The sequence below is a fragment of the Leptodactylus fuscus genome, chromosome 3 (genome assembly GCF_031893055.1).
Source record: "Leptodactylus fuscus isolate aLepFus1 chromosome 3, aLepFus1.hap2, whole genome shotgun sequence".
In the NCBI taxonomy this organism is placed as follows: Eukaryota; Metazoa; Chordata; class Amphibia; order Anura; family Leptodactylidae; genus Leptodactylus; species Leptodactylus fuscus.
The window spans coordinates 62,598,710-62,626,080 of record NC_134267.1 but is presented as its reverse complement, the minus strand read 5'-3'; the positions used below and the strand labels follow the sequence as shown (position 1 = coordinate 62,626,080).

Sequence of the window (27,371 nt, the reverse complement as noted above, 5' to 3'; positions counted from 1 at the left end):
CCAAGAGGATGCTGAAGACAGCCTGATGGAGTGAGGATGTCCAGAAGAGGTGAGATCTTAAGTATAAGTGTTTATTTTTTCTTTCTATCACCTCCCCTAGGCCTCCAATTATTATATTCCGGGGTATGAGGTGACCTCTGTGTATAATAATAGCAGTAAAACTAATCGAACACCACAAATGTTTGTTGAATTTCGTAGGGTTTGCCTGAACCAGCTTAAGGGGCCACTGTGGAGCATATTGTACTGTGTGGGGGCCACTGTGCAGCATGTTATTTTGTATGGGGGCCGCTGTGCAGCATATTATATTGTGTGGGGGACTATTGTGGAGCATATTATATTATGTGAGGGACCATTGTGGAGCATATACGGTATGAGGGCCACTGTGAAGCATACTGTACTGTGTGGGGACCACTGTGAAGCATTATACTGTGCGGGGGCTATGGTGAAGCATATTGCACATTATTTACTTCAGACCCATTGATTTTATTGCAGACATGTTATCCGTGTGATGTAAATTGCGAAGGGGTGAGGGTGCTCACAAAAGTACCACAGTCCCTTCAAAAACGTGATCAGCAGAGGCCCTCGGGGTTAAGACCCCCACTGATCTCTTAGACTACTAGGACCGTGTAGATCAGATGTTTACCAGAACACGCAGCTCCCAGTATTGTTTACATGTTGGGCACTGCGTTGCTCACTCACCATATTATTGACAACCGCAGTTGTGGTTAATATAATTGTATGGGACAAGTTAATTTTACCAATTCCAGTAGCCACGCTGCTCACTTGCCATATGTATTATAGAGGTGAGTTGCCATTTCTGTATGTTGTACTTCAATATTACTTGGAATGAATGTGATATTTGTTGTCTCGTGAATCAATTTGAACTGGATATGGCCCCATGTACTGTACTGATGACTGATTGTAAAATAAAGTTTTTGGTTTAGGTTTTTTTTTTTGGCATTTTCTACATGTGTACCCTGATGCTTTTGTAGTTTCGGTGAGAAAACAGCATTAAAAAACTTCATAAAAATGCAATACCGACTGCATGCTGAATTTTGACGAGAACGCCACACACCAAAATGCTGTTTATTGAATTTTTCATGTCATTATAAACTTCAATATACATCTTGCTGCACTGTTTTTATTCTGTATATGAAACTGGCCTTATTTTTGCCGCCATAGTCTCGGTTCACCCTGATGTTTGTCTTCAAATGAAACATTCCAACGATTTAACTAAAAGCATCGGTATTTCAGACTTTCCAGTTTTTCAATTGCTTGTGTGAAAAAATCATTAATTGCCGAAGGAAGGTTAAAACAACTAAATAGATGTTCTGCCTCGCTGTTTATGTCGCTTATTAATTAACATAGTTACTGTAATATGCAAAGAACAAGTGGATGAACTAATTGTAGTATTTTATGCAAGTCTTGCTTACATTCTAATTGTGAATGCCGGTAATAGAAAATGACTTCCAAGCAATGCCTCACACGGCCACCTTTTCCCTAGGCACTACATTCCAATGCTATTAAAAAAAAAGCTTTGAATTTTCAAACCAAAACCGATCCATGAATCGCGGAGACATTCTGATCTCAATTCAGAGGACCAATTAAATACTAGAATAAATATGTATGAACGCTTTTCGGATTTTCCATTTATTTATCTATTTACTTCTAAGAAAATAAAATGCTTAAGGCGATGTTCACATTTGCCTGTCTCCACTATGCACAAAATATTTTATATACAAGTGAATAGGATTTACAATAATGCAAACAACACAATGGTAAAATACTGGGCGTAGATTTTAACAAAGGATGCAACTGTATTTTATCTCATTTCGGCTCAAAATCTATATTGCAATGATCCTTAGGGAGAATACAGTGACATATACAATGCATATAGTGTGGTATCAATACAGCCATATTACGGGGTTTGTGCACACAATATAGCCGTTTAAATGAGGTTTTTAGTTTAACTTTTAATAAAATCTATCAAAGTATAAAATAAAAAATAAAATACAAATCGGCCATGTCAAAATAACAGTGCTGTGATGTAGTCATGTGTATACATTATATGTAGCTTTATAGAGAATTTGAGCACTATAAAGAACATAAATCACATAACCTAGCAGAACTGTAATATAAAGCAGGGCACGTACATGTGGTTTGGTTGTTGTGCCATTTATAAAATGAATGTGATGCCTCGCCTGCTTTACCTATTCCAAACTCTGCCGATTCATGTCCTCCTAGCTTTTTCAAGCTACTGTATAGTGACCTTTTGAAGTTCGTGTGGCAAGGTAAGCGTGCCAGATTAGCTCACTCGGTCCTCACATTGCCAGAATTGTAATGTAAGGTATACCACCAGTCATAGACATCTTTTCATAAATGAATAGTAAAGGTGAATATAAGAAATTTTGTAATAAATCTTAATAAAGAAATAGGTATTATTCTCTATTTTTCAGGCAGAGCAGCCTTCTACAAATTGATATATGAAGAGAGGAAGAGCAGGATAAGGTTGAATTCACAGCAGCGCTCGCTTTCTGTCCACCATTCCACTTGAAAAATGCAGAGAGAAAAGACTTTTTTTCTATGCATTTTTTGGGCAGACAACCGGCGGACCCTATCTGATCTGTGTGGGTCTTGGAAAACCAGTTTAGGCTGAGGCCCCACATAGCGAAAATGCAGCTTTTTTGTTGCAGATTTTGCTGCAGTTTTTTGAGCCAAAGCCAAGAATGGCTACAAAAGGAATGGGAAATATATAGGAAGTCCTTATATTTCTACCTTCTGCTCAATCCGCTCGAGGCTTTGGCTCAAAAAAACACAGCAAAATCTGTAACAAAAAAAGCTGCGTTTCCGCAACGTGTGGCCTCAGCCTCAAAGTATATCCAGTGGAGAGGTCAAAAGAGTCCCTCATAAGAAATCCTCCTTTAATATACAAAAATAGCATTTTTTAAAGGGAGTTTAGCATTGGCTATATCGTTTTTTTTTAAATAAACATATCTTTACATAGCCTTCAGAAAGGCTATTCTAGACATACCTTTCATTCATTGATCCTCGCAGCCATTTTTTTTTTATAAATTAACCCGGTTTCCTTGATATGCTAATTTCTGCTCACTTTGTAAATTCAAGGAGCACTGAAGCCTTATCACTGTTCCCTGAGCATCATCAGCCATTTTTGTTTGTCAGCGCCCCCTTCTTTACAGATGATCCCTCCTCTGCTTTCTTCAGAGCAGCTAGTCACGTACAGCGCGATTATAATGTTACACATGTGCTGTACATGACTCTGGAAGCAGTCAAGAGGTGTAGGAAGAGAGATTGCCTGTAAAGAAGGGAGCAGTGAGAAACGGAGGTGGCTGATGACGTTACGGTGCCAGCGGAACAGTGATATGGCTTATGGTGCTCCCCGTAAAGTAATTAGGATATCAAGAAAACCGGGTTAATTAAAAAACGGCTGCGAGGATCAATGAATTAAAGGTATGCCTAGAATAGCCTTTCTAAAGGCTACGTAAAGATATGCTACTGATAGACTCCCATTAACTTTACTTCATGAGCATGATAACTTTCTGTGTTGTGATATCTGATCTCAGAAGACAACAAAATTATATGAAAACCAACCGAAAGTGTCAAGTTAGCACTCTGTGATAAAGTACTGTTAACGTGTTAGGCGTCATGTTAACATTTGCTATATCTGTATATATCACTTTGTCTTCAGTCATTGCAAAATGATATAACAGTTTTTTTTAATAACCAACATAGTTAAATTCTATTTCAGTTACTTTACTCCATTTTCTACCAATGCCTTAATTGTACTGTAATTGCCCTTAATTATGATAATAGTGATCAAGAGCAGAAAATTTAGATGAATTTACAAAGTGAATGAGCAGAAATAATTAGAATTGTGTGAATAGTTCCCATCCAGCTATGATAATTAGTTTACCTTTAAGTCAATTAGTTCAAGGCAGGCATGAGAGTGATAAACAAGGTTTTTGTTTTTCGAAGCCAAAGAACATCTTAGATAATTGACAAATTCATTCACACGGGATCTAAATGGAGGGATAAAATGTGGATGAAAACTGAAGTAGACGGCTTTGCGAGGGATTTTCTTGTCTTCCAATTTGAAAACAGAATTAAGGCCTCTATTCGGTATGTGTTACAAATGTCTAAGCATGTAACAAATTGTAATCCCATCAGAGCCCATCTTATAATACTAAGCAATACACTATATATATCGCCAGCAGTATCCAAGGAATTTATGGAAATGTGATCGCTTTTGGAAACCACATGAGTGAAAAAAACAGTCAATGTGTGTAACTAGTTTGCCTTTATTCTTAAGATTAACACAAACCAGTGATGTCACGTAAAGCTTTTTAAAACAAGCTCCATACATAAAATCTGCAAAAAGAACAATCCCTGTTGTGTGTGATGCTATTTCTAAATCTATATTCTGATTTGCCGGTGTTTTAAACTTTTGATCTAAGACATCCTAAGGCTAGGCTATCAGAAAGAAAAGTCATCAATATGTGATTTCCAACACCCAGCACCCCCACAGATCAGCTATACAGAGTGAAAGCAGATATCTTTGCACACTGTGCAGTGTTAATGCTGCTCTGTTGCATCTTAGCCCTCATTTTTATGGGAGTAATTATGGGTAGGACCAGTGTGCATCAACCCAGTAGATGAAGGCCAAGAAATTGGAAGTTGTAGTAGCTGAAGTAACAGTAACGCTACAAGAGAATGCAGCGCTACTTAGGGCTGGTATAGTGCAGAGGAGGCCTGCAGGATTTGTGAGGAACATATCATACTGATAAACATCAATGAAGCCGATGATGGCTGGAGTGCCCCTGGTGCATGAGTAAAACTCAGGAGATGGTGGTGTGCATGTAAGAGATGTAATCCCTAATCTGAATTATGGACCACACAAGATTAGCACTAGTACAAAGACAAGAAAACTAACTAAGTATAATCTAGTAGATGTTCAATCGATGTGAGTCCCAGAGGTGAACCTACATCTGTCTCAAGAAAGGGGATCTCCAGACCTCCATCTTGCTGCTACAGAGAATGGAAAGGTGACTGCATACGAATGGCTCTCTGCATTCACTTCTATGAAAGTTATGAGTAGGCAATTTTGGATATTTTGGATGGCTCAAAGCAGTGAAAGCAGAGAGCTCTGTACATATACAAAGAGCCAACAGAAATGCTATGTATCATTTCATGATATACAGGAGCTGTTGGTAGATCACCAGCAATATTCATTCTTGAATGAAATATATAGAGTAGAAGAGGGATATCAAAAGGAGACAAAACTTAATTATTAATTATTATTAATAATATATAAATATATTGTGGGGAATAGCTCAGTAGAAGCAGTGGTACTGACTCAACCAGAGACAAGGACACAAATCTTGCAACAAAAAATGGCTTATTTAAAAAAAAATAATTAAAAAACAGCAAAATAAATTAACCTTTACATCAGGCACAGGATAACAAAATAAAATATAGCTTTAACTTCATGCAAAAGGCAAAACAAAACCCTGCTCGCCCGAGCTATAACTAAACAGTAACAAAATTAGCTATAAGTGTGGCTTACTACCAACCACATGAACAAAACAAAGTAGCACAGTATCGTTTCACCAGATAGACAAATCCTTTAAGATTAGTGGCAACGGTTCGTAGCAATTGTCACAGAATAAATTGCTGTCAAGATGATCTTTTCTACACCTAAAGGTACATGTATGTGAGAACATGTTTATTAAGAAGGCCATGAACATTGACCCACCATGACAGCGAGACAGCTCTCCAATATCAGTCAAATCTGTGTTTCTCAGAGAGATAAGCCAAAGGTGTCTGGTAGCTATGTAAACCTCTCTCTAGCATGCAAGTTAATGGGAGTCTTATAACTGGTAGCAGAACACATCAATTACCAGCTTTAAAAGGAGTTTTCCAGGCTAAAAATATTGATGATCTATCCGACATATAGGGCATCAATATCAGAACAGTTAGGATCTGAAACCCAACATTTAGCTTTTCTTAGCAGTTGATACAGAGAATGAAGCAGGAAGCAGACAGCTCTGTTCTCTGTATAGTGGTCAGATTAGGTTCCTGCAGATTACCTCCTAGTCACTTGAATGGGAGCTACGATGCAGTGACCCGGTTAAGACACTGTACAGAGCTGTCTGCTTGTTGTTCCATGATCTTTGAATCAACTGCTGACAACAGGAGATCTTTGAGGGTACCAGGTTTGGACTCTCCCTATCTGTTATTGGTGACCTACAGTGTTGGCCAAAAGTATTGGCACCCCTGCAATTCTGTCAGATAATACTCATTTTCTTCCAGAAAATTATTGCAATCACAAATTCTTTGGTATTATTATCTTCATTTAATTTGTCTTCAATGGAAAACCACAAAAACAATTGTCAAAAAGCCAAATTGGATATAATTCCACACCAAACATAAAAAAGGGGGTGGACAAAAGTATTGCCACTGAAAAATCATGTGATGCTTCTCTAATTTGTGTAATTAACAGCACCTGTTACTTTCCTGAGGCACCTAACAGGTGGTGGCAAAAAATAAATCACACTTGCAGCCAGTTGAAATGGATTAAAGTTGACTCAACCTTTGTCCTGTGTCCTTGTGTGTACCACATTGAGCATGGAGAAAAGAAAGAAGACCAAAGAACTGTCTGAGGACTTGAGAAGCAAAATTGTGAGGAAGCATGAGCAATCTCAAGGCTACAAGTCCATCTCCAAAGATCTGAATGTTCCTGTGTTTACCATGTGCAGTGTCATCAAGAAGTTTAAAGTCCATGGCACTGTGGCTAACCTCCCTAGATGTGGACGGAAAAGAAAAATTGACAAGAGTTTTCAACGCAAGATTGTGCGGATGGTAGATAAAGAACCTCGACTAACATCCAAACAAGTTCAAGCTGCCCTGCAGTCCGAGGGTACAACAGTGTCAACCCGTACTATCCGTCGGCGTCTCAATGAAAAGGGACTGTATGGTAGGATACCCAGGAAGACCCCACTTCTTACCCAGAGACATCAAAAAGCCAGGCTGGAGTTTGCCAAAACTTACCTGAGAAAGCCAAAAACGTTTTGGAAGAATGTTCTCTGGTCAGATGAGACAAAAGTAGAGCTTCTTGGGAAAAGGCATCAACATAGAGTTTAAAAAAAGAAAAGAAAAAAAAAAGAGGCCTTCAAAGAAAAGAACACTGTCCCTACAGTCAAACATGGTGGAGGTTCCCTGATGTTTTGGGGTTGTTTTGCTGCCTCTGGCACTGGACTGCTTGACCGTGTACATGGCATTATGAAGTCTGAAGACTACCAACAAATTTTGCAGCATAATGTAGGGCCCAGTGTGAGAAAGCTGGGTCTCCTTCAGAGGTCATGGGTCTTCCATCAGGACAATGACCCAAAACACACTTCAAAAAGCACTAGAAAATGGTTTGAGAGAAAGCACTGGAGACTTCTAAAGTGGCCAGCAATGAGTCCAGACCTGAATCCCATAGAACACCTGTGGAGAGATCTCACAATGGCAGTTTGGAGAAGGCCCCCTTCACATCTCAGGGACCTGGAGCAGTTTGCCAAAGAAGAATGGTCTAAAATTCCAGCAGAGCATTGTAAGAAACTCATTGATGGTTACCGGAAGCGGTTGTTCGCAGTTATTTTGTCTAAAGGTTGTGCTACCAAGTATTAGGCTGAGGGTGCCAATACTTTTGTCCGGCCCATTTTTGGAGTTTTGTGTAAAATGATCAATGATTTGACTTTTTTTTCATTCTCTTTTGTGTTTTTTCATTGCAAGCAAAATAAATGAAGACATTAATACCAAAGAGTTTGTGCTTGCAATCATTTTCTGGAAGAAACTGAGTATTATCTGACAGAATTGCAGGGGTGCTAATACTTTTGGCCAACACTGTTCATTGATGTTTTAAACACCTTCTTGCTTCGCACTGTTGAAGATCAATTCGGGGATGGTGATTGCATCTTTCAATACAATCATGCACCTGTTCATACTGCACGGCTTGTGGCGGAGTGGTTACATGACAATAACATCTCTGTAATGGACTGGCCTGCACAGAGTCCTGACTTCTATCCTATAGAACACCTTTGGGATGTTTTGGAATGCCGACTTTGTGCAAGGTCTCACCGACCTACATCGATACCTCTCCTCAGTGCAGCACTCCGTGAAGAATGGGCTGCCATTCCCCAAGAAACCTTCTAGCACCTGATTGAACGTGTGCCTGCGAGAGTGGAAGCTGTCATCAAGGCTAAGGGTGGGCCAACACCATATTGAATTCCAGCATTACCGATGGAGGGCACCACAAACTTGTAAGTCATTTTCAGTCAGGTGTCCGGATACTTTTGATCACATAGTGTATACATCCATCCCCATTATATGTACTTCTTGCTTATGCTGAGCACCCATTGATCGCCTAATTTTAGGGAAAATTGCTTTAAAGGGGCTGTATCATTGCAAAAAGTCATTTTTAACTAAGCACATACTTCCATAGCCTTTATAAATGCTATTCCACACCTACCTTTAGTATGTAAATTGCCTCAGTGATTTCTGAATAAGTCCGTGTTTATTCATATGCTAATGAGCTTCCAGCAAGCACAGGAAGTTCCCAGCAGCACTCGTCTCTGCTATTCTCTCCTATCTGTGTGTGCAAACAGGAAGCTGAGTCATCAGCAGTAGAGATGAGCGAACAGTGTTCTATCGAACACATGTTCAATCGGATATCAGGCTATTCGATGTGTTCGATTCGAATCGAACATCACGTGGCAAACTCCCAAAAAATTTGATTGGCCAATACTTTTGTCCGGCCAATTTTTGGAGTTTTGTGATCAATGATTTGACTTTTTTTCATTCTCTTTTGTGTTTTTTTTTCATTGCAAGCAAAATAAATTAAGATATTAATACCAAAGAGTTTGTGCTTGCAATCATTTTCTGGAAGAAACTGAGTATTATCTGACAGAATTGCAGGGGGCCAATACTTTTGGCCAACACTGTATGCTTTGGATGCATCATTCATATTTTTAGCCCAGAAAATTCCTTTTAGGAATACAAGTATATTTAGCAAGATATTTCCTCTTACATTTTCTAGAACATAGAGAATTTTCATCCTGTTTAGCATCCTTTGACATTTGTACTCTCTAATATTTGTTCCCTGTATTTTTTTCTCTTTTCCCTGTAATTCATGTCTTTGCAGAAAGCAGATGGCATTCTATAGCACTCTGAAATAAAATGGCAAATAGATTATACAGCTTAAGTGATTCGTCGGTAACCCTGCGCAGATTTATAAGTGCATTAAAAGTGCTGTAGCAGAATACTGGAATTTGCCAACTTTTCATTAACCTCTATTTATGTTATTTATTAACTCTCACATGGTTTCATAAGTGAATTTCCCTATGTTCATATTACACTCCAGAGGCCGCCATACACAACACTCTATAGAATGAAAGAGAGGAGCCAATTTGTAATAGATTACAAATACAAGTAATGGGTTGAAATATGATCTTACAGCCTAGTTCAACCTGAACCACAAGATTTTAATATATTTTTAGTTCAGATACATTTACTTTACAACCAATACATGTAGTTGAAGGAACCACGAATTCTACATTTCACATTTGACCTGTACAAAGAAAATAACAAAAAAAATTTCATTGGTACAGGTTTGTGAGCTTAGACTTACACAAATTCTCAAAATGAGGTGGTTTCTTAGTGTGGGGAAAAAAAAAAAAGTCAAAAATTTACAATGAGTTTTTAGAATGGAGACAGAGGTCTTTTAGATATTTTGGCTTTGGATCCCTGCGTTCCAACAACCTTAGACGTTTATCTCTCTGTCATTACATATAAAGGATTTGCTCTTGCATCATTCCTGCCTATGCCACACTAGACACTTCAGGGACTGATCATTAAGAACAGGGTTTTAGTGCAGTCAGCAATGAGTGCTGCACAGGGGTCTCAAACACTTAGGTCGTGGGATGTATGTGGCAGCTTAGGGTCATGGCCAGAGGTAGGATGCAGCCAGTTCTCCCTGGTTCTGTGATCCTGCTGCATTTTTAACATCTGGTTTGGCAGAACTGGGCAGAAGAGGAGCTACAATCAGGTTATGAAACTGGCAGAGCAGGAAGCAATAAGCTTCCTGCCCTACCATTTCCCAATTTGTAGGCCGCAGTGGGAGGGCAATAGTTACCTCTCTGCTCCCTGGCCCCTCACACATGACATGTCACATATAATATAGCTGGTGCCTTCTCTATATGGGGAGAGCACATCTCCTGAGCCCTATTTATTTTATAGAGATTACTTCACAGAATCTATATTATCAACACAGCTTTGATTACAATAAAAGGTTAAAAAACACACAAAGAATGATGTGCACTAACATATAAACATGTATATAACTAACATATACTGTATATAACTAACATATAAGCATATATAACTAACATAAGCATGTGTTTACTCTATTTAAACTTACATTATTACTATATACTGTAGACTATACCTATAAATGTAAGGTTCTAGTTTAAATCAAACGGTGTGAGCCCACCTGCCATGACAAGACAGGTTATCTCAGACATAGAACATCTGTGCAACCAGACATTTACCTCTCTCTTAGACTTAGGTCTACAAACTGAACACAGGATAGGAAGAAACCATCTGGTTCCTTCCTATCCTGAGTTCATTTTGCAGTCATAACAGATGTGCACTTACCAATTTATTTCACTTTGCTAGGAGGTGCTATCTCTGAAAAAGTTCATCTAACACTCTCACATGACTTGTTTTTTTGACATTTTTTATGTCCAGGTGCCTACTGAGAAGGAAGGATTCTGACAGCTCAGACAAGATGACAGTCACATAACCATATGAAGAAGACAGAGTGAAATATATGTAGGAAATAAAATTTGGCTAGGTTCACATGTACACTGGTGATCCGTTGGAGCACCAAAAGAATGGAAGAGCGGATCCCAACAAAATAGGAGACACAAACAGACACAAGCGAACCCATTGACTATAATGAGGTCCATGGTTTCTGGGTTTTTTTTTTTGTTTTTTTTAAACTGAACTCAGGGCTTGCAGCACTTTTCTGTCCAGTGTTTTATGACAGACTCCCAGCGCAGATGTCAACCTAGCATTAGTATAAACTGTGGGGAAACTCATCAAGACAGTTTTATTATATCAGCAGAGGATATGCATCCTATTAATATTATAAATGTGAAAGTTTGTGAGTTTGGATGTTTGTGGGTTTGTGTGTTTGGATGTTTGTATGTTTGTTCCTCAATCACGCAAAACCCGCTCGACCGATTTGGCTGAAAGTTTCCACAAACATAGTTACTACACCCGATTGCGCAATAGGCTACTTTTCGTCACAACAGCGCACATACGTTTGTGCCAGGATCCCCACAAAACCCAAACTCACACCACCATCTCTGCAATCTCACACACTTTGGACCATAGCAAGCCACAAAATTCATATTGCCCTCTACAGCCTCGCCCCTAACCCCACACAATCTCATATACATATACTTTACCACTTTGCCCCTCCCCTTAATGATACTCCAGGAGGCTCTCTTTAACGCTCTGGAGCAGCCATGTTTGCCAACCCCCACCGCTCTGACAATCCGCGACACCACCCACCCATGTCAATACCCCTAGGAAGTCTAATAAATGCCAAAAAAAAGTTTAAAAAAAAGTAAAAATATATAAAAACAAATAAAAAGGATTAAAAATTCAAATCACCCCCCTTTCCCTAGAACACATATAAAAGTAGTTAAAAACTGTGAAACACATACATGTTAGGTATCCCCGTGTCCGAAATCGCCCGCTCTACAAAGCTATACAAATATTTTTCCTGTTCGGTAAACGCCGTAGCGGGAAAAATGGTCAAAAGTGCCAAACTGCCGTTTTTTCACTCTTTTGATTCTGATAAAAATTTGAATAAAAAGTGATCAAAGCAATAACATTTCCCGAAAATGGTAGAACTAAAAAGTACACCCAACCCCGCAAAAAAAGACGCCCTATACATCCCCGTACACGGACGTATAAAAAAGTTACGACTGTCGGAATATGACGACTTTTCAAAAAAAAATGTTTTAACACAGTTTTGGATTTTTTTAAGGCGTCAAAATGTAAATAAAACCATATAAATTTGGTATCCCTGAAACCGTACCGAAACACAGAATACAGGGGACATGTCATTTTGGTTGCACAGTGAACGCCGTAAAACCAAAGCCCCTAAGAAAGTCGCAGAAATGCATTTTTTTGTCAAATCCACCCCATTCAGAATTTTTTCCCTGCTTCCCAGTACATTATATAGAATAAATAATGGTGGCACCATGAAGAAAAATTTGTCCCAAGAAAAATTAAGACCTCATATGACTCTGGGAGCGAAGAAATAAAAAAGTTATGGGGTTTAGAAGGAGGGGAGTCAAAAATGAAAAACCAAAATCAAAAAATGCCATCGACGGGAAAGGGTTAACTTCAAATACTTCTGTCCCAAAGTCACTATGTAAAGTTTCTCACAACACCGTATATATAGCGGCTCTAATACAAATTAACTTCAACAACAAAAGTCTCACGTATTCTCAGAATTATAGCAAAAACAAGATACAAAGTTACATTTCATATCCCATCCCTTATACACAGTACAAAAACCTTACCCACGCCTGTCTATACCCACTTCTACAATCACCGCAGACGAAGTCGCGGGTACCAGCTAGTAATCCATAAAGCACACTCTTGTAGTATATTAAGGACATTCATTGTGGGTGCCTTGCTGGCATAGTTTCTGTCTTCTACTCTATAAAAGTGGTGTAAATTACGATGAATCTGGCATGATCCATAAAAAGTGATACTTGGCATGTTTGCAAATTCTATTCGCACGTGTGCCAAAATGGAAGGTGACAGTAATGCTTCATAGAAATAGTCATTTACCTGGCAGAGTGAATTGCAATATCTGGAAAACTTGCACTGGGAGCATCGCTGAAGTTTTTGACCCCTAAAACAAACAGAAATGAAATGATTAAATAGCATGCTTTAACATTTTGCAGATAGTATATACTAGACACGTGCATTTATCACTCCTAGCCACGGGTGTATAACCACTAGACTAGATACCGGCAGACATCTTTTTGCTGCTTGGGTGGACAGGTACCACTGTTGTGTAGATACTGAGGGAGATTTACTGACATTTCATACTGAAGTCTAAATCCATATTCTGTTGGAGTATAGTGTGCCAAATTTATTAAGATTTATTACATGATGCAGGATGATAAATCTGGAGTATCTTTAGACTGACTAGACTGCATTTATTGCATATATTATTTTAGTTGGCTTAGCTTGTGCCAGAATTTTTCGACACAGCTTTGGCGCATTGAAGAAAACCTAGATGCGCCAAGATGTGACAAACTGAGCCAAGGATGTGCCATGTTCAAGCCAGTGTCTCATAGAAACCACAATAGTAAGTCTGAGCCCTTGTTCTTAAACTTGGTGCACTCTTGATTGTCCTGATGCCAAAAACTGAAATCTATGCAACAGAGAGACAAGAGACAGAAAAACAGTCAAGAGAGAAAAAATCTAACCTTAGAGCTACCTGGCTTATATTTATATCAGAGTCTCTGATACAGCATTGTATCCACAACTTCACATGAGTTGCTAGAAACAACTACAAGAGACTGTCCCATTGTTCTGCCTTACATCTGCCTGCTAAATTAGTATTATTTAACATTATATGGATTTGAATGTAATAAGTAGTCACACAATCTTGTAAAAATAGTACACCATTACACCATCAAAAATAGAGCATATATTGTCATATGTTTTAGTTTGATACCTTAGGGATACTTTGGATACTTTGTAGCTTGATATATATATATATATATATATATATATATATATATATATATATATATATATATATATATCTCAATATCACGTAATCGCTTGACCCTGACATGTAACCAATGAAGCTTGACGCTTGTGACAGCGCACTATATTTGTAATAATACACAATATGTCTTCCAGATATGGGGGTTCATATCCCGCATACTCCAGCATCAGCCTTTCAATTTGTCACAGAAATTATCTTCTGCAGCTAGATAAAAAATTCTAATGAGGAAGCAATTAACAGACCAGGGCGACATTCTAATAAATTCTATAGAGATACAGTTTTTCTTCAACCCATGTATCATCCGTACTGTATTTACTAAACCGCACACTGCATGGTTGTGGTTCTTCCCAGGTTCTGCATTGGACCTTCTGAAGAAGAATACTGCTGCAGGATCAATACTGAGAGAGAATACTCTATGTGTAATAGTCTTAGGCACTCTATCCTTAAAGGTGACATTTTTCTTTAAAGGTGTTCTCTAGGCAGGGCTTTCCCACTTACTGCCTATATGTGTCAAACCTCAGGTTCCTTTGCTGGTTCACAGCCCAGGGCACATGATTAGAACAAGCACCCAGCCCCTAAGTTGCTCTGTCTCCTGCCTCCTCTCCCATGTTCACAAGTAGTTATGCATATTAGGTGCCTCACTTTACCATTATTATGATATATCCTGCCAGCGAAATAGTACAGGTAACTAGCAGTGAACACAGAGAGGAAGGAGGAGGCAGAGTGACTCAGAGTTGGGTGCTGGTTCTCATTTTGTGACCTAGGATTGGGTCATGTGACCATTGAGGCCAATCAGTGGCCTCAGGAAGAGGACGTGTGATGTCATAGATCAGGGGTCCTCAAACTGTGGCCCGCGGGCCACATGCGGCCCACCAAGCTCTTCTGTCTGGCCCCGCCGACAACGCCGGCAGGCGTGCATTTATAATGAAGCTCCTGGGGAGCTCGGGCCAGGCCATGGAGCGCACTTCACTTTACCTATTGGATGGCACCACTCCCGATGTCTGTGCGACCTGCTATGCCTCCGGCCCACTGTTTAAAAAGTTTGAGGGCCCCTGTCATAGATAGTTACATTCAGGCCCTTCGCTGACTGGCCTCAGCGGTCACATGACCAGCACAACTCTGGAAGAGACCTAACGAAGCAGAATTACTGGGAGGCGCAGGAGGACACCGCAGCGGGGACAGGCGAGTATGCATTTTTTTAAAAGAAAATTTTTACTGCTCGCCGCAGATTTAAATGTTAAAAGGGTTGTCCGTTTTTACATGGACAACCCCTTTAAGTCTATCGGAAAAAGGCTCATAATTCTGAAGCTAAAATTAACCTTCTGTGTTTTTGAAAATGCAGCTTTTTCCTGCAATGTATGGATGAGATGAATGAAATCTCATCACTTTTACTGGTACACTACATTTTTTCCTGCTGTATTCCTGCAGCAGCCAAAACCACTGCATTTCCGCAAGGTGGGGCCTTCGCCTGAAGTCTTCTGTGGACAATACTGTAATACACGGTATATAAAACCCTCACAGCGTCTGTTCATCGCTTCCGGGATAAACGAAATGAAATCATTTTTATAAAACAAATAAATAATTGGACTCATCTACTAATAAACTCATGGAAAGAAAAATATGTGGGAATTGACCTTTATAGCATTCAGAATTGTCGCAATCATTAAGGAAACATGAAAAACCCAGCGGAAGCTGTGATGTAAAAAAAAATGCTCAAAAACCATGTAAAAAACACAGCTCTCTCTGAATTCGCATTGCATCTCACAAGGACCATAATCGAATACTAAAGTCTGCTGTTCCCTCCCAATATACCGTAGTTATGGCAGCTTTACCTGAACATTAGGGGCAGAGTTATCTCAGCACTAACCAGCAGACGACAGGCTTGTAAAGCTGCAATAAACCTTCAAAGATGAAGAAAATAAATAATGCAATATTTTATTTTCCTCCAGCATCACCTTGAAGTTACTTGACTATGATAAATAATAAACCTTCCTTCTCAGACACTGAATGTATTCTATATAAAAAGATTTCTCCACGGCTTTCTGCACCTCAATACAATAGCAGTAATGAAAAGGAGAACTCCTATTCGCAGTAACTGATTTAGGAAAGGGAAAATTCACTCACTGAAGTTGATATACAAGATCCTTTATATACAAAGTACAGTTACCATAGGCCATTCATTTTAGATTAGTGCGGGGTGGATGTTGGACCTCCACCAATCAGCAGTTTTTAGCCCACTGTGTTGAGTCCACCATGCATTATGTATTGTCCTATAGCTCCTTACAGCTCTCTTGCCATCTAAATGAATATAAGCAGTGCTCAGCCACTTCACGGTGTACAGAGCTGTCTCCTTCTGGCTTTGTACCGAACGCTATAAACAGATGGTTGATGCAGGGACCAATTATCGGACCTCAAAATAATGACCAATATTAAGGACCATGTCCACCTAACAGTAGGTGGCAGACAGTACTGATTGCTCAGGAATGGTGAGGGGGTGGAAAGGATTGGGGATTTAATGTAAAAATTCCATAATGCATTGGAATCAGTGGAATGGCACCTACTGCAAAGAGCTGGGCCTTATGCACACGATAGTGAAAAATAGCCATTTGTCAATAGTTGTTGTTACAGTTGATTTTGAATCACATTTCGGTAGGCCTACATGTCTCACATGTCTGTTTTTTCAAAGTTGGTTTTAATGCACCATCAAAAAATGGGATATCCCTTATCCTATTCTTGTCCAGTTTCATGGATCCATCAATGAACTCAAGTATATGAGGAATCAGTGAAAACGGGTGCAACATGCATGTTGCATTCGCGGACGTAGCTTTCGGGATGAAGGTGGCAATGAAAGCTCCTCTTTTTGCATTTGTAGTGCCCAGCCTTACTTTCTTCAAGAGTAGTACAGTCTACAATAACTACACAGGTAACATTTCTGTATTTGTCTCCACTTTTTACATACTTTCCTTCTTCGCCATCCAAAATTCATAACGATTTTTTATTTTTCTGTCGACAAAGCTATGCGAGTGCTTATTCTTTGCACCATTCTGGGGTACATATGGTTTGATTAACTTTTATTAACATTTTTTGGGGGTGTCCATGCAAAAAAATCCCCTACAAATTCAATAATTTTATGCATTTTGTCCCTACAGCGTTCACTCTGCATTAAAAATGACAGGACAATTTTTTTCAGTGGTCATTCCAATAACAGTGATACCAGATTTATATTGGTTTTATTGTGTATTAATCACATTTACTAGTAAAACGCCATTTTTTGAAAATGAATGATTATGCCTACAACCTTTTTACTAGAGATGAGCAAACAGTAAAATATTCAATATTCGTTACGAATAGGCCTTCAATAATCGACTATTCGAACCCCATAATAGTCAATGGGGAAAAAATGCTCGTTTCAGGGGATCCCACTCTTCGACTCAGGAGAGTCACCAAGTCCACTATGACACCCCAGGAAATGATGCCAACACCCTGGAATGCAACTGGGACAGAAGGGGAAGCATGTCTGGGGGCATCTAACATGCCCAAGTCACTGTATTACGTCGGGATCCCTGTCAGCTTGCGATATGCGTGAACTGACTTTTTCCCATTGACCAGCGTTGATTGGCCAAATGCCATACAGAGTACAAAAGACCCCAGAGTATAAAAATTGTTCATGGGTAGTCCACTATGCGGCATAATACTGTCTGCAGGGGCCACTATGGGGCATAATACTGTGTGCAGAGGCCAGTATAGAGCATAATAATGTGTGCAAGGGCCACTATGCGGCATAATACGGTATGCAGGGGCCACTATGGGGCATAATAGTGCATGCAGAAATGTGGGGGTGTTGGTCGGTCAGAGTCTTCAGGGAAGGTGGTTGGGGAGCGGATACAGTGTTGGCCAAAAGTATTGGCACCCCTGTAATTCTGTCAGATAATACTCAGTTTCTTCCAGAAAATGATTACAAGCACAAACTCTTTGGTATTAATATCTTCATTTATTTTACTTGAAATGAAAAAACACAAAAGAGAATGAAAAAAAAAAAAGTCAAATCATTGATCATTTTACACAAAACTCCAAAAATGGACCAGACAAAAGTATTGGCACCCTCAGCCTAATACTTGGTAGCACAACCTTTAGCAAAATAACTGCGAACAACCGCTTCCGGTAACCATCAATGAGTTTCTTACAATGCTCTGCTGGAATTTTAGACCATTCTTCTTTGGCAAACTGCTCCAGGTCCCTGAGATTTGAAGGGTGCCTTCTCCAAACTGCCATTGTGAGATCTCTCCACAGGTGTTCTCTGGGATTCAGGTCTGGACTCATTGCTGGCCACTTTAGAAGTCTCCAGTGCTTTCTCTCAAACCATTTTCTAGTGCTTTTTGAAGTATGTTTTGGGTCATCGTCCTGCTGGAAGACCCATGACCTCTGAGGGAGACCCAGCTTTCTCACAATGGGCCCTACATTATGCTGCAAAATTTGTTGGTAGTCTTCAGACTTCATAATGCCATGCACACGGTCAAGCAGTGCAGTGCCAGAGGCAGCAAAGCAACCCCGTAACATCAGGGAACCTCTGCCATGTTTGACTATAGGGACCATGTTCTTTTCTTTGAAGGCCTCTTTTTTTTCCTGTAAACTCTATGTTGATGCCTTTTCCCAAAAAGCTCTACTTTTGTCTCATCTGACCAAAGAACATTCTTCCAAAACGTATTTGGCTTTCTCAGGTAAGTTTTGGCAAACTCCAGCCTGGCTTTTTTATGTCTCTGGGTAAGAAGTGGGGTCTTCCTGGGTATCCTACCATACAGTCCCTTTTCATTTAGACGCCGACGGATAGTATGGCTTGACACTGTTGTACCCTCAGACTGCAGGGCAGCTTGAACTTGTTTTAAACTTCTTGATGACACTGCACACGGTAGACACAGGAACATTCAGGTCTTTGGAGATGGACTTGTAGCCTTGAGATTGCTCATGCTTCCTCACAATTTTGCTTCTCAAGTCCTCAGACAGTTCTTTGGTCTTCTTTCTTTTCTCCATGCTCAACGTGGTACACACAAGGACACAGGACAGAGGTTGAGTCAACTTTAATCCATTTCAACTGGCTGCAAGTGTAATTTAGTTATTGCCACCACCTGTTAGATGCCTCAGGTAAGTAACAGGTGCTGTTAATTACACAAATTAGAGAAGCATCATATGATTTTTCAAACAGTGCCAATAATTTTGTCCACCCCCTTTTTTATGTTTGGTGTGGAATTATATCCAATTTGGCTTTTTGACAATTCTTTTTGTGGTTTTCCATTGAAGACAAATTAAATGAAGATAATAATACCAAAGAATTTGTGATTGCAATCATTTTCTGGAAGAAAATGAGTATTATCTGACAGAATTGCAGGGGTGCCAATACTTTTGGCCAACACTGTATGTCAAAAGTTCACCATGGGGCCCCGCCATACCTAGTTACAAGTTACACTACTGTTTCTTACCTATTAACTTTGAATGTTTTAGTGGTAACTATATTTAATCCGGCTGGGTTTTATTAGGGTTTCTTATATTATATTACTTAACATAAAATTGTCTAGTTGGAAATAATGTGGTACAAAATAATTCCAATAAATCACAATCAACCATAGAAAATGGAATACGTAATGATTCAATGTCTTTACGTTAGAATATCTAAGTCACCTTTGGAAGTTATTGCATTGGGTCTGTGTAGACAGGTATAAGTTAGCAGGCTTATTAGTTTTACATATGTGAACTCTGCAATCATTCCTTGCGATAAATATTTTACGACCAGCCAAAACTCTCAGTTGGATTGAGGTCAAACACGGCAGATTTTCTTACCATTATATGTGCTAACAACACGCTCTACAGGTCAGCAATAGGTTTTATATATTGCCTCCATCCAAAACCTACTAAATACTACATAGATCAAATATCAACCACATTTCCATCACTACTTCAGTCTTTTTGCAGAGTCGCTCATGCACTTGAAGGGCAGAGGCAGAAATCACTTGACACAAGTCCCAAACACCAGGGAAACTTATGGAAACAGGCAAGTGGTACTGCTCTACTTAGTCTCCATAACTGTGGAGATATGGAACTTTGTTAGTTTGTTATCCCAGTCTTGGCATGATTAGAATAGCCCTTTAAAACTGTGACATTGTTTTTCAGAATGAATTACACTTTTGTGATATTTAAAGGTGTTATGGAGTTTATTTTTATTGATGAACTATCTTCGGGATAATCCCAACCTTGGCTGCAATCACATTACATGACTGGCATGAAACAAATGGCATGCCACAGTAGAGAGGCACTTCCACAAGCATTGTGGCCCCTTCAAACAGCTGATCAAGGCGCACGGCCAGATGGAAAGGGGTTGTTAATATTGTTAATGGAAAGGGGTCCAGCTATTGCCAGGCCCCTTTCTAATTGATTCCAGCCCAAGGGAGGTGACTAAAAATAACAAATACTAATACTCGCCACCCCTGGGCTCAGCATCCTTTCCGATGACTGAGGTAATGACATCATCACGCCCCAAGTGACCACTGAGGCTCAATCCCAGGTCCCAGCAGTGATGTCTATGCATGTGACTTCAGTCATCAGGCAGAACTGGACCAAGGAAGATGATGCAGACAGTTATTTTTAATCACTTCCCCTGGGCCTCCACTTATTAAACACTGGGGTCTGAGGAGACCCCATAATATAGCAATAGCACCGGCTCTAGGGTGGCTCTTGGGAACATATACTACTGTGTGAGGGCCACTGTTGATCATATAATACTGTTTGTGGGCCAGTGTGGAGCATATAATACTGGGTGGGTGCTACTGTGGATCATATAAAACTGTTTGGGGGCCCACTGTGGATCATATAATACTGTGTGAGGGCCACTGTGGAGCATATTATACTGACCAAGTATGGTTTACATGCCGGGAGCTGCTCACTCACCATGTTTTTGATAACTGCAGTTGTGGGTACTAAAGCTGTATCCCTTTCAAGTATCTGATATATCCTTGCAGCACCTGTAACCGTCACTATCAAGAATTCGCTCTAGGGAGGGGGTAGGGGGCTGCCGACAAAAGTTTGCACTGGGTCCACAACACTTTAGTTATGTCACTGCCCATCACCAATAAAAAAAATGAATAGAACAATCCTATTAATAAGGTTCTGTTTACACTACCCGATATATTTATTGCATGTAAATAGTGTATGTTATAACTGTCTGATGAGTAGTGAAACTGTTAAATAGTCTGAGGTTGGCTGATGGTTTCAAGAAGATTTTTTTTCCTCTTATATGCTACTGCTGTGGCCTAGGAAAGATTAATGTATCGTAAAACAAATATCACAACTCGCAAACCTATAGCTAGGATACAAAGCAAAAATAGAAGTCTAAGGGTGAATTCACACTGAGTAAACGCTAGCTTATTCTGAACGTAAAACACGTTCAGAATAAGCGGCGTCTAAAGCAGCTCCATTCATCTCTATGGGAGCGGGGATACGAGCGCTCCCCATAGAAATGAATGGGCTGCTTCTTTCACTCCGTGCAGTCCCACTTCAATGGGACTGCACGGAGTGAAAGAAGCAGCCCATTCATTTCTATGGGGAGCGCTCGTATCCCCGCTCCCATAGAAATGAATGGAGCTGCTTTAGACGCCGCTTATTCTGAACGTGTTTTACGTTCAGAATAAGCTAGCGTTTACTCAGTGTGAATGCACCCTAACTGAAATATCAGTACTCCAGCCACTCTTTTTTACACAACTGTAATGCTCTTCACAGCCATCCTTATTCTTTGGGAATGTTAATGTCAGTAGATGTTGACAAACCAATGCACTTTACCTGAAATGGCCAAGATTGATCATTTAATCAATACAGTACATGAGAGCAAAGTGACTCTGGGGAGAGATCAGTTCTTTGATAGAGGTGTGATACCTATATTACTAAGCAAAGAACATATTGTATGGTGCTTCTAAAGTCTAAGGGACAGCAAATTTTATCTGTAGCCTAAAATCTTTTCTCTACCTTTCAGTGTATACAAATGTAAAGGATATACTGTCAGGCTATACAAATGGGAATCTTTTTCTCGAGATAGGTTTTCTTTCAGTGCGCACGCACAAACACACAATCATATTAGATATTGCATGTTATAGACCTGGAGTCTGCAGCTCATCAATCACTATCAACAAGTTTCTGTATACCTAAAGTTGTATTGTTGCACTTTTTTAATATTGTTTTCAGATTATAGGTGACTTTAGTAATAAGTATCAAAGCAACAACTCAATGTGTTCTTCAAAAAACCTAAAAGGCATTGCATAAAAAGGCTCAACTAATTAAGATGTCACAATGCGTATCAAAAGAGATCAAGAAAATGACATTGATCCTTTGAGGAAAAAATTCCTAGTATGTTCTGAAACAGCAGCGACGTATTAAAACACCCTGTACTTCAAACAACTAACCAAATAATTATGCTAAAACTAACAAAAGACTGAAAAATATCAACAGATGTGACCTTGGAATTTTCTATAAGGGGGAGTTCACACTACCGTTGCTAATGTCCGATACTGTCTTCTTTCATAATAGGATGACAGAAACGGACATTAAACTGTCACTGAGAACTGTCACAGACTGATTTTGTGCCCGTTCCAATTGACACCAATGTAAAGAATATGACCGAAGCCATCCTTCGTCATATTTGTTTACCTTTGTAATGGAAGATAAATTTGTACATGTAGGAAGATAGCTTAATGTCATGTTGTTTACATTAGTCTCAATGGGTACCGACACAGAATAAGTCTGTGACTGTTCTCTGAGACAATGTAATGTTAGGTGCTGTCATGTTATGATGGAAGATGGACCCCTTCTCCTTGAGAAAACCTATACCCTAATTCTTTAATATGTCTTACTGAGGGACCAGGTACCCTGATAAACAGTAATTTTAGAAGTTAACTATGAAGGACAGATATTTGCATCAAATGGAAAACACTATTGAAAATGATATGATTAGTCTGTTTGTGCCAACTATTGTTCACCAAAAAACTCAACTGTATAGACATAAAAGCTAGAGATGAGCGAACACTGTTCGGATCAGCCGATCCGAACAGCACGCACCCATAGAAATGAATGGAAACACCTGTGACGCTGGGCGGCCGCCGGCAAAGTCAGCGTCACAGGTGCTTCCATTCATTTCTATGGGAGCGTGCTGTTCAGATCGGCTGATCCGAACAGTGTTCGCTCATCTCTAATAAAAGCAGCTTGTGTCCACTGAATGCAAGAGATATGTCCACACCATCTTTGCCATCAATAGTGCACTGAATGTTTGGTGCCCGTTCTAATTTAGATATAGTTCGTATCTATTCATTTTTTATTCTTAGGGACATAATCCTTTTTGCATCTATTTTATTTTATTCAGAACTTTCTATGCTTTATTCCTTGGTTACATGTTTAGGTAGGTTGCAGGTTGTAGTTAAAATAGATAGTTGTAAGCAATGTTTACAGGTTTTATACCCTTGTTCTATTTCCCTACACAGTCTCTAGTTATGCAGATAGAGTGATCACCTTTTATACCCTATCAATATTTGTGCTGATAGGATCACACTCTTACATCCCCCTTTCTTCTTACACTTAGGCTTTATGTTTAGTTCTGTTATGGAGGATGGTCTGCGGCCGCAGTGTCCTCGGTCCCCTTAGCAACAACACACCTCCTCTTTCTAAATTGGACAGCATGTTCACGGTGCTGCCCGTCGTTTTGGAGGCACTTTGGTAGTTGACATTGGTGATGATGAGACGCTCCATGGGTAGAGCGTAAACTTAGACTTCATACAGATGGACACAGATTGGTCCACACTAAGGAAGGGGGGGGGACTTACCTTATATATAGGTGGAGGTAGCTCAAGTCTGATGACCTCCAGCATCAGAAGCAGTCACACTGCACTACCAATGTCTCACTTGGTGTGATCGGTGTACCTAACAGCAGTTTTCACTGCTCTTGCATTGGACCCCTGATGAAACCTATTTGAAACATGTATGGTCATGTTTTAGTTTCTTATTGGTGCAGAATTGTTCCTCCTTTAAATTCTAGCCTTCCATCATTTGCCTCTCAGACTGTTGGTATGGCACTAGGCTAGTATCCTCGGACGACACAAGAAATGTATTATCTCCTTAGGTTGGAACAGGGCTGCTTTAACCTTAGGGCCTCTATTGGACAGCGGGACAGTCCTGTCCAGATCTAATCATCGGGAAGGGGGGGGAGGGGGGGGCTGGGCATGACACTGCAACTTGGGGGGGGACATGATACTGTGGGGCAACTGGAGGTGAAGACATGATACTGTGGGGCAGCCAGATTGATAGAGGGACATGAATCTGTGGGGATCAACCTGGAGGGGGACATTATAAGGGGCATATTGTATGGGGCCACTAGGGAGCCATTATACTATGTAAGAGCTAGTAAGGGGCGTTACACTATATGGGGCCATTGAGGGAGCATTACAATTTGTGCAGGTCAGGTATTTTTAGGTGGTGGTGATTGGGGAGCCCACTTATGAAATCTTTGCACAGGGACCACCAATGTGTTAATACAGCCCTGGCTGGGATATGCAGTACTGAATATTGGAGAAACATTTCTGCTCCAACGTGACTCCATGGCTAGGGAGATTAGAATAAAAGGGATTGTGGATGTAACTATCCCAAGTGTACCTCTATATGATCATACTCTCCGTCAGTGATTTTTGGCATCATAAAATAGTGCAAACGCCGCTGATTTGGGTGGTTTATATCATGTCATTTATTTTATCTTTATTTGAATTAAAGGTTAAGTTTTATTGTATTTAGTCCTTCAATTTTATACTCAGAGCTCCTTGTAAAGTCAGGAGAAAATATCTTCAATAAGATTTTCCCTAGTGTTGTCTGTTAACAGAACTAAGAAATGGAGTTACTTGAGTTTGTGAAAGGTCAACTTTATATTAGCATGTATGTGCTTAGACGACTTCAAAAGGAAGAGGTAAAAATAGGTGTTCTAGTAGGTAACACAATGGAAGACATCCAAACTAAAACCTTCGTAAGAGTCCAGTTACTGTCATGAGAACATTCTCCCATGGCCAGTGCTACACCTAGGCACAACGATCGCTTCAGTTACTTTGTCTCAGACCTCTGACTCAATGTGAGCACCAGCCTGCTTTCCTGTCTTTTTGATGGGAATTTAATGTAATCATCCTAGCGTATCCAATTTCCTAGAAATAAAAGGATACTATGCAAAACATTTTTAGATAATCTTTCGTGTAGAGGTAATTCAGACAAGTCCTTTGCTTTTCTGCATTCTCTTTTATTAAGAACTTGAAAGGTTTCAAACCCAGGGTAAATTAAAATGCTCTTTGAAAGTGAAGTACGTTTTTGCAATATGGACTTGTCCAAGTGCCTAAGGACAGAATAATCAACATTGTTTTTCATTTGCCCTCTTCCCCATGAATTATTCGCCAATGTCTGCTTCTGCATCAAGGTTCAAAGGCATTAAACATCTGAATTTCGGCAAAGACACGCCTGGGACCTTAACAAAGACCCCATAAAGATAGAATACATATCGATTGCAAAGATTGTCTAATATTTTATTTATCTACCTGTGGCAAGGACAGGGTATAGCAAAATCCAAAAGCTTTTCCACAAAATTTCCATCTGTATTCTTGCCATGTAACATCTAATACAGGAAGGTTTTTTTTTTTTTCCTACTTTTAGGCAGTTTCTTTACTTTTGGCCCATATAATACCTCATCCACTACAGACCCCACGAGGGGACCCTGGCTGGTTTATAGACATAATATCAGATCTTAACCCTATCCATTGCTGGGATAATGAGATGGATCTGCTTGTTTTGTACATTGTACATAAGTTCTATACATTTATTGCTTTTGATGCATATGTCTTTCTTTTCTTGGTATTTGTATATTAGACTGTATAGCTAAAAATGGTATTTCATAGTGATATGAGAAAGAAAAGAGCACATCAATTTGGGCATTATCCTGGTTTAGTGATATACACACATGGCCAAAATTGTTGGTACCCCTCGCTTAATGAAAGAAAAACCCACAACGGTCACAGAAATAACTTGTATCTGTAATAATAATAATAATAATAATAAGTAATAATAACCAAATTGTTGACAAGCCACAAAGCTTCTGGGAGAATGTCCTATAGACAGATGAGACAAAAATTTAATGGTTTGCCAAGGCACATCAACTCTATGTTCACAGATGGTAAAATGAAGAATATCTTGAAATGAACACGGTCTCTACTGTGAAACATGGAGGAGGCACTGTTATGTTCTGGGGCTGCTTTGCTGCATCTGGCACAGGGTGTCTTGAATCTGTGCAGGGTACAATGAAAGACTATCAAAGGATTCTAGAGAGAAATGTTCTGCCCAGTGTCTGAAAGCTTTGTCTCAGTCACAGGTCATGGGTCTTGCAACAGGATAATGACCCAAAACACACAACTAAAAAACACTCAAGAATGGCTAAGAGGAAAACATCGAACTATTCTGAAGTGGCCTTCTATGAGCCCTGACCTAAATCCTATTGAACATCTTTGGAAGGAGCTGAAACATGCCGTCTGGAAAAGGCACCCTTCAACCCCGAGACAACTGGAGCAGTTTGCTCATGAGAAGTGGCCAAAATACCTGTTAAGAGGTGCAGAAGTCTCATTGACAGTTACAGGAATCATCTGATTGCAGCAATTTCCTCAAGAGGTTGTGCAACAAAATATTAAGTTACGGAAGCCATCATTTCTGTCTAGGCCTGTTTCATGAGTTTCATTTGAAAAAAAAAAATTCTGTTGAAGTGAAAAGCAATGTCTGACTTTCATTTGTTCATTTTCATAGAATTTTTATCTATTATTACTTTTGTCAGATTCAAGTTATTTCTGTGACCATTGTTTTTTCTTTCATTAAACAAGGGGAACAACAATTTTGTCCACGTGTGTATATTAAGGCAAGTTTACAATGGTTACAACTAGAGATGAGTGAGTACTGTTCGGATCAGCCGATACGAACACCACGCACCCATACAAATGAATGGATGCACCTCGTACTTCCACTATGATGCCAGCCGGCCGCTTAACCCCCCGCGTGCTGGCTACGTCCATTCATTTCTATGCGAGCGTGCTGTTCGGATCGGCTGATCCGAACAGTACTCGCTCATCTCTAGTTACAACTAAACCTTGATGTTCAAGAAATGCACCAAATGATGTACCAAAATGCAGTGCAGGTTTTATATATTTTTAGAATATTTAGAATATAAATCCATGAGTCTGGAGTAAAAATGGCACAAAGTATATCATGTTAGGGCTGGTCTAAATATTTGCGTGGACAGATTTCGGAGTAAATTAAGTAAATAAATAGGTGGCATAAACTTGGACTAGACCATCTAAAGAAGGGCTAGATTTATCATACTGCATCAGAGGATTATATTTCTATATAAATATGATGCATTGACGGTCTAAGTGTATACTAAGCATTAGTA

The 27,371-nt window shown here is 39.6% G+C and overlaps 1 protein-coding gene across 1 annotated transcript in view; it reads right to left on the bottom strand.

The window, feature by feature from the left end:
- Positions 1-27,371, bottom strand: part of SMYD3 (SET and MYND domain containing 3) — a 476,506-nt gene that overhangs the window by 361,198 nt on the left and 87,937 nt on the right. The window contains exon 3 of the mRNA XM_075267716.1: positions 12,931-12,994. Within this exon, the coding sequence (XP_075123817.1) occupies positions 12,931-12,994 (64 nt within the window). The remainder of the gene's footprint in view (positions 1-12,930; positions 12,995-27,371) is intronic.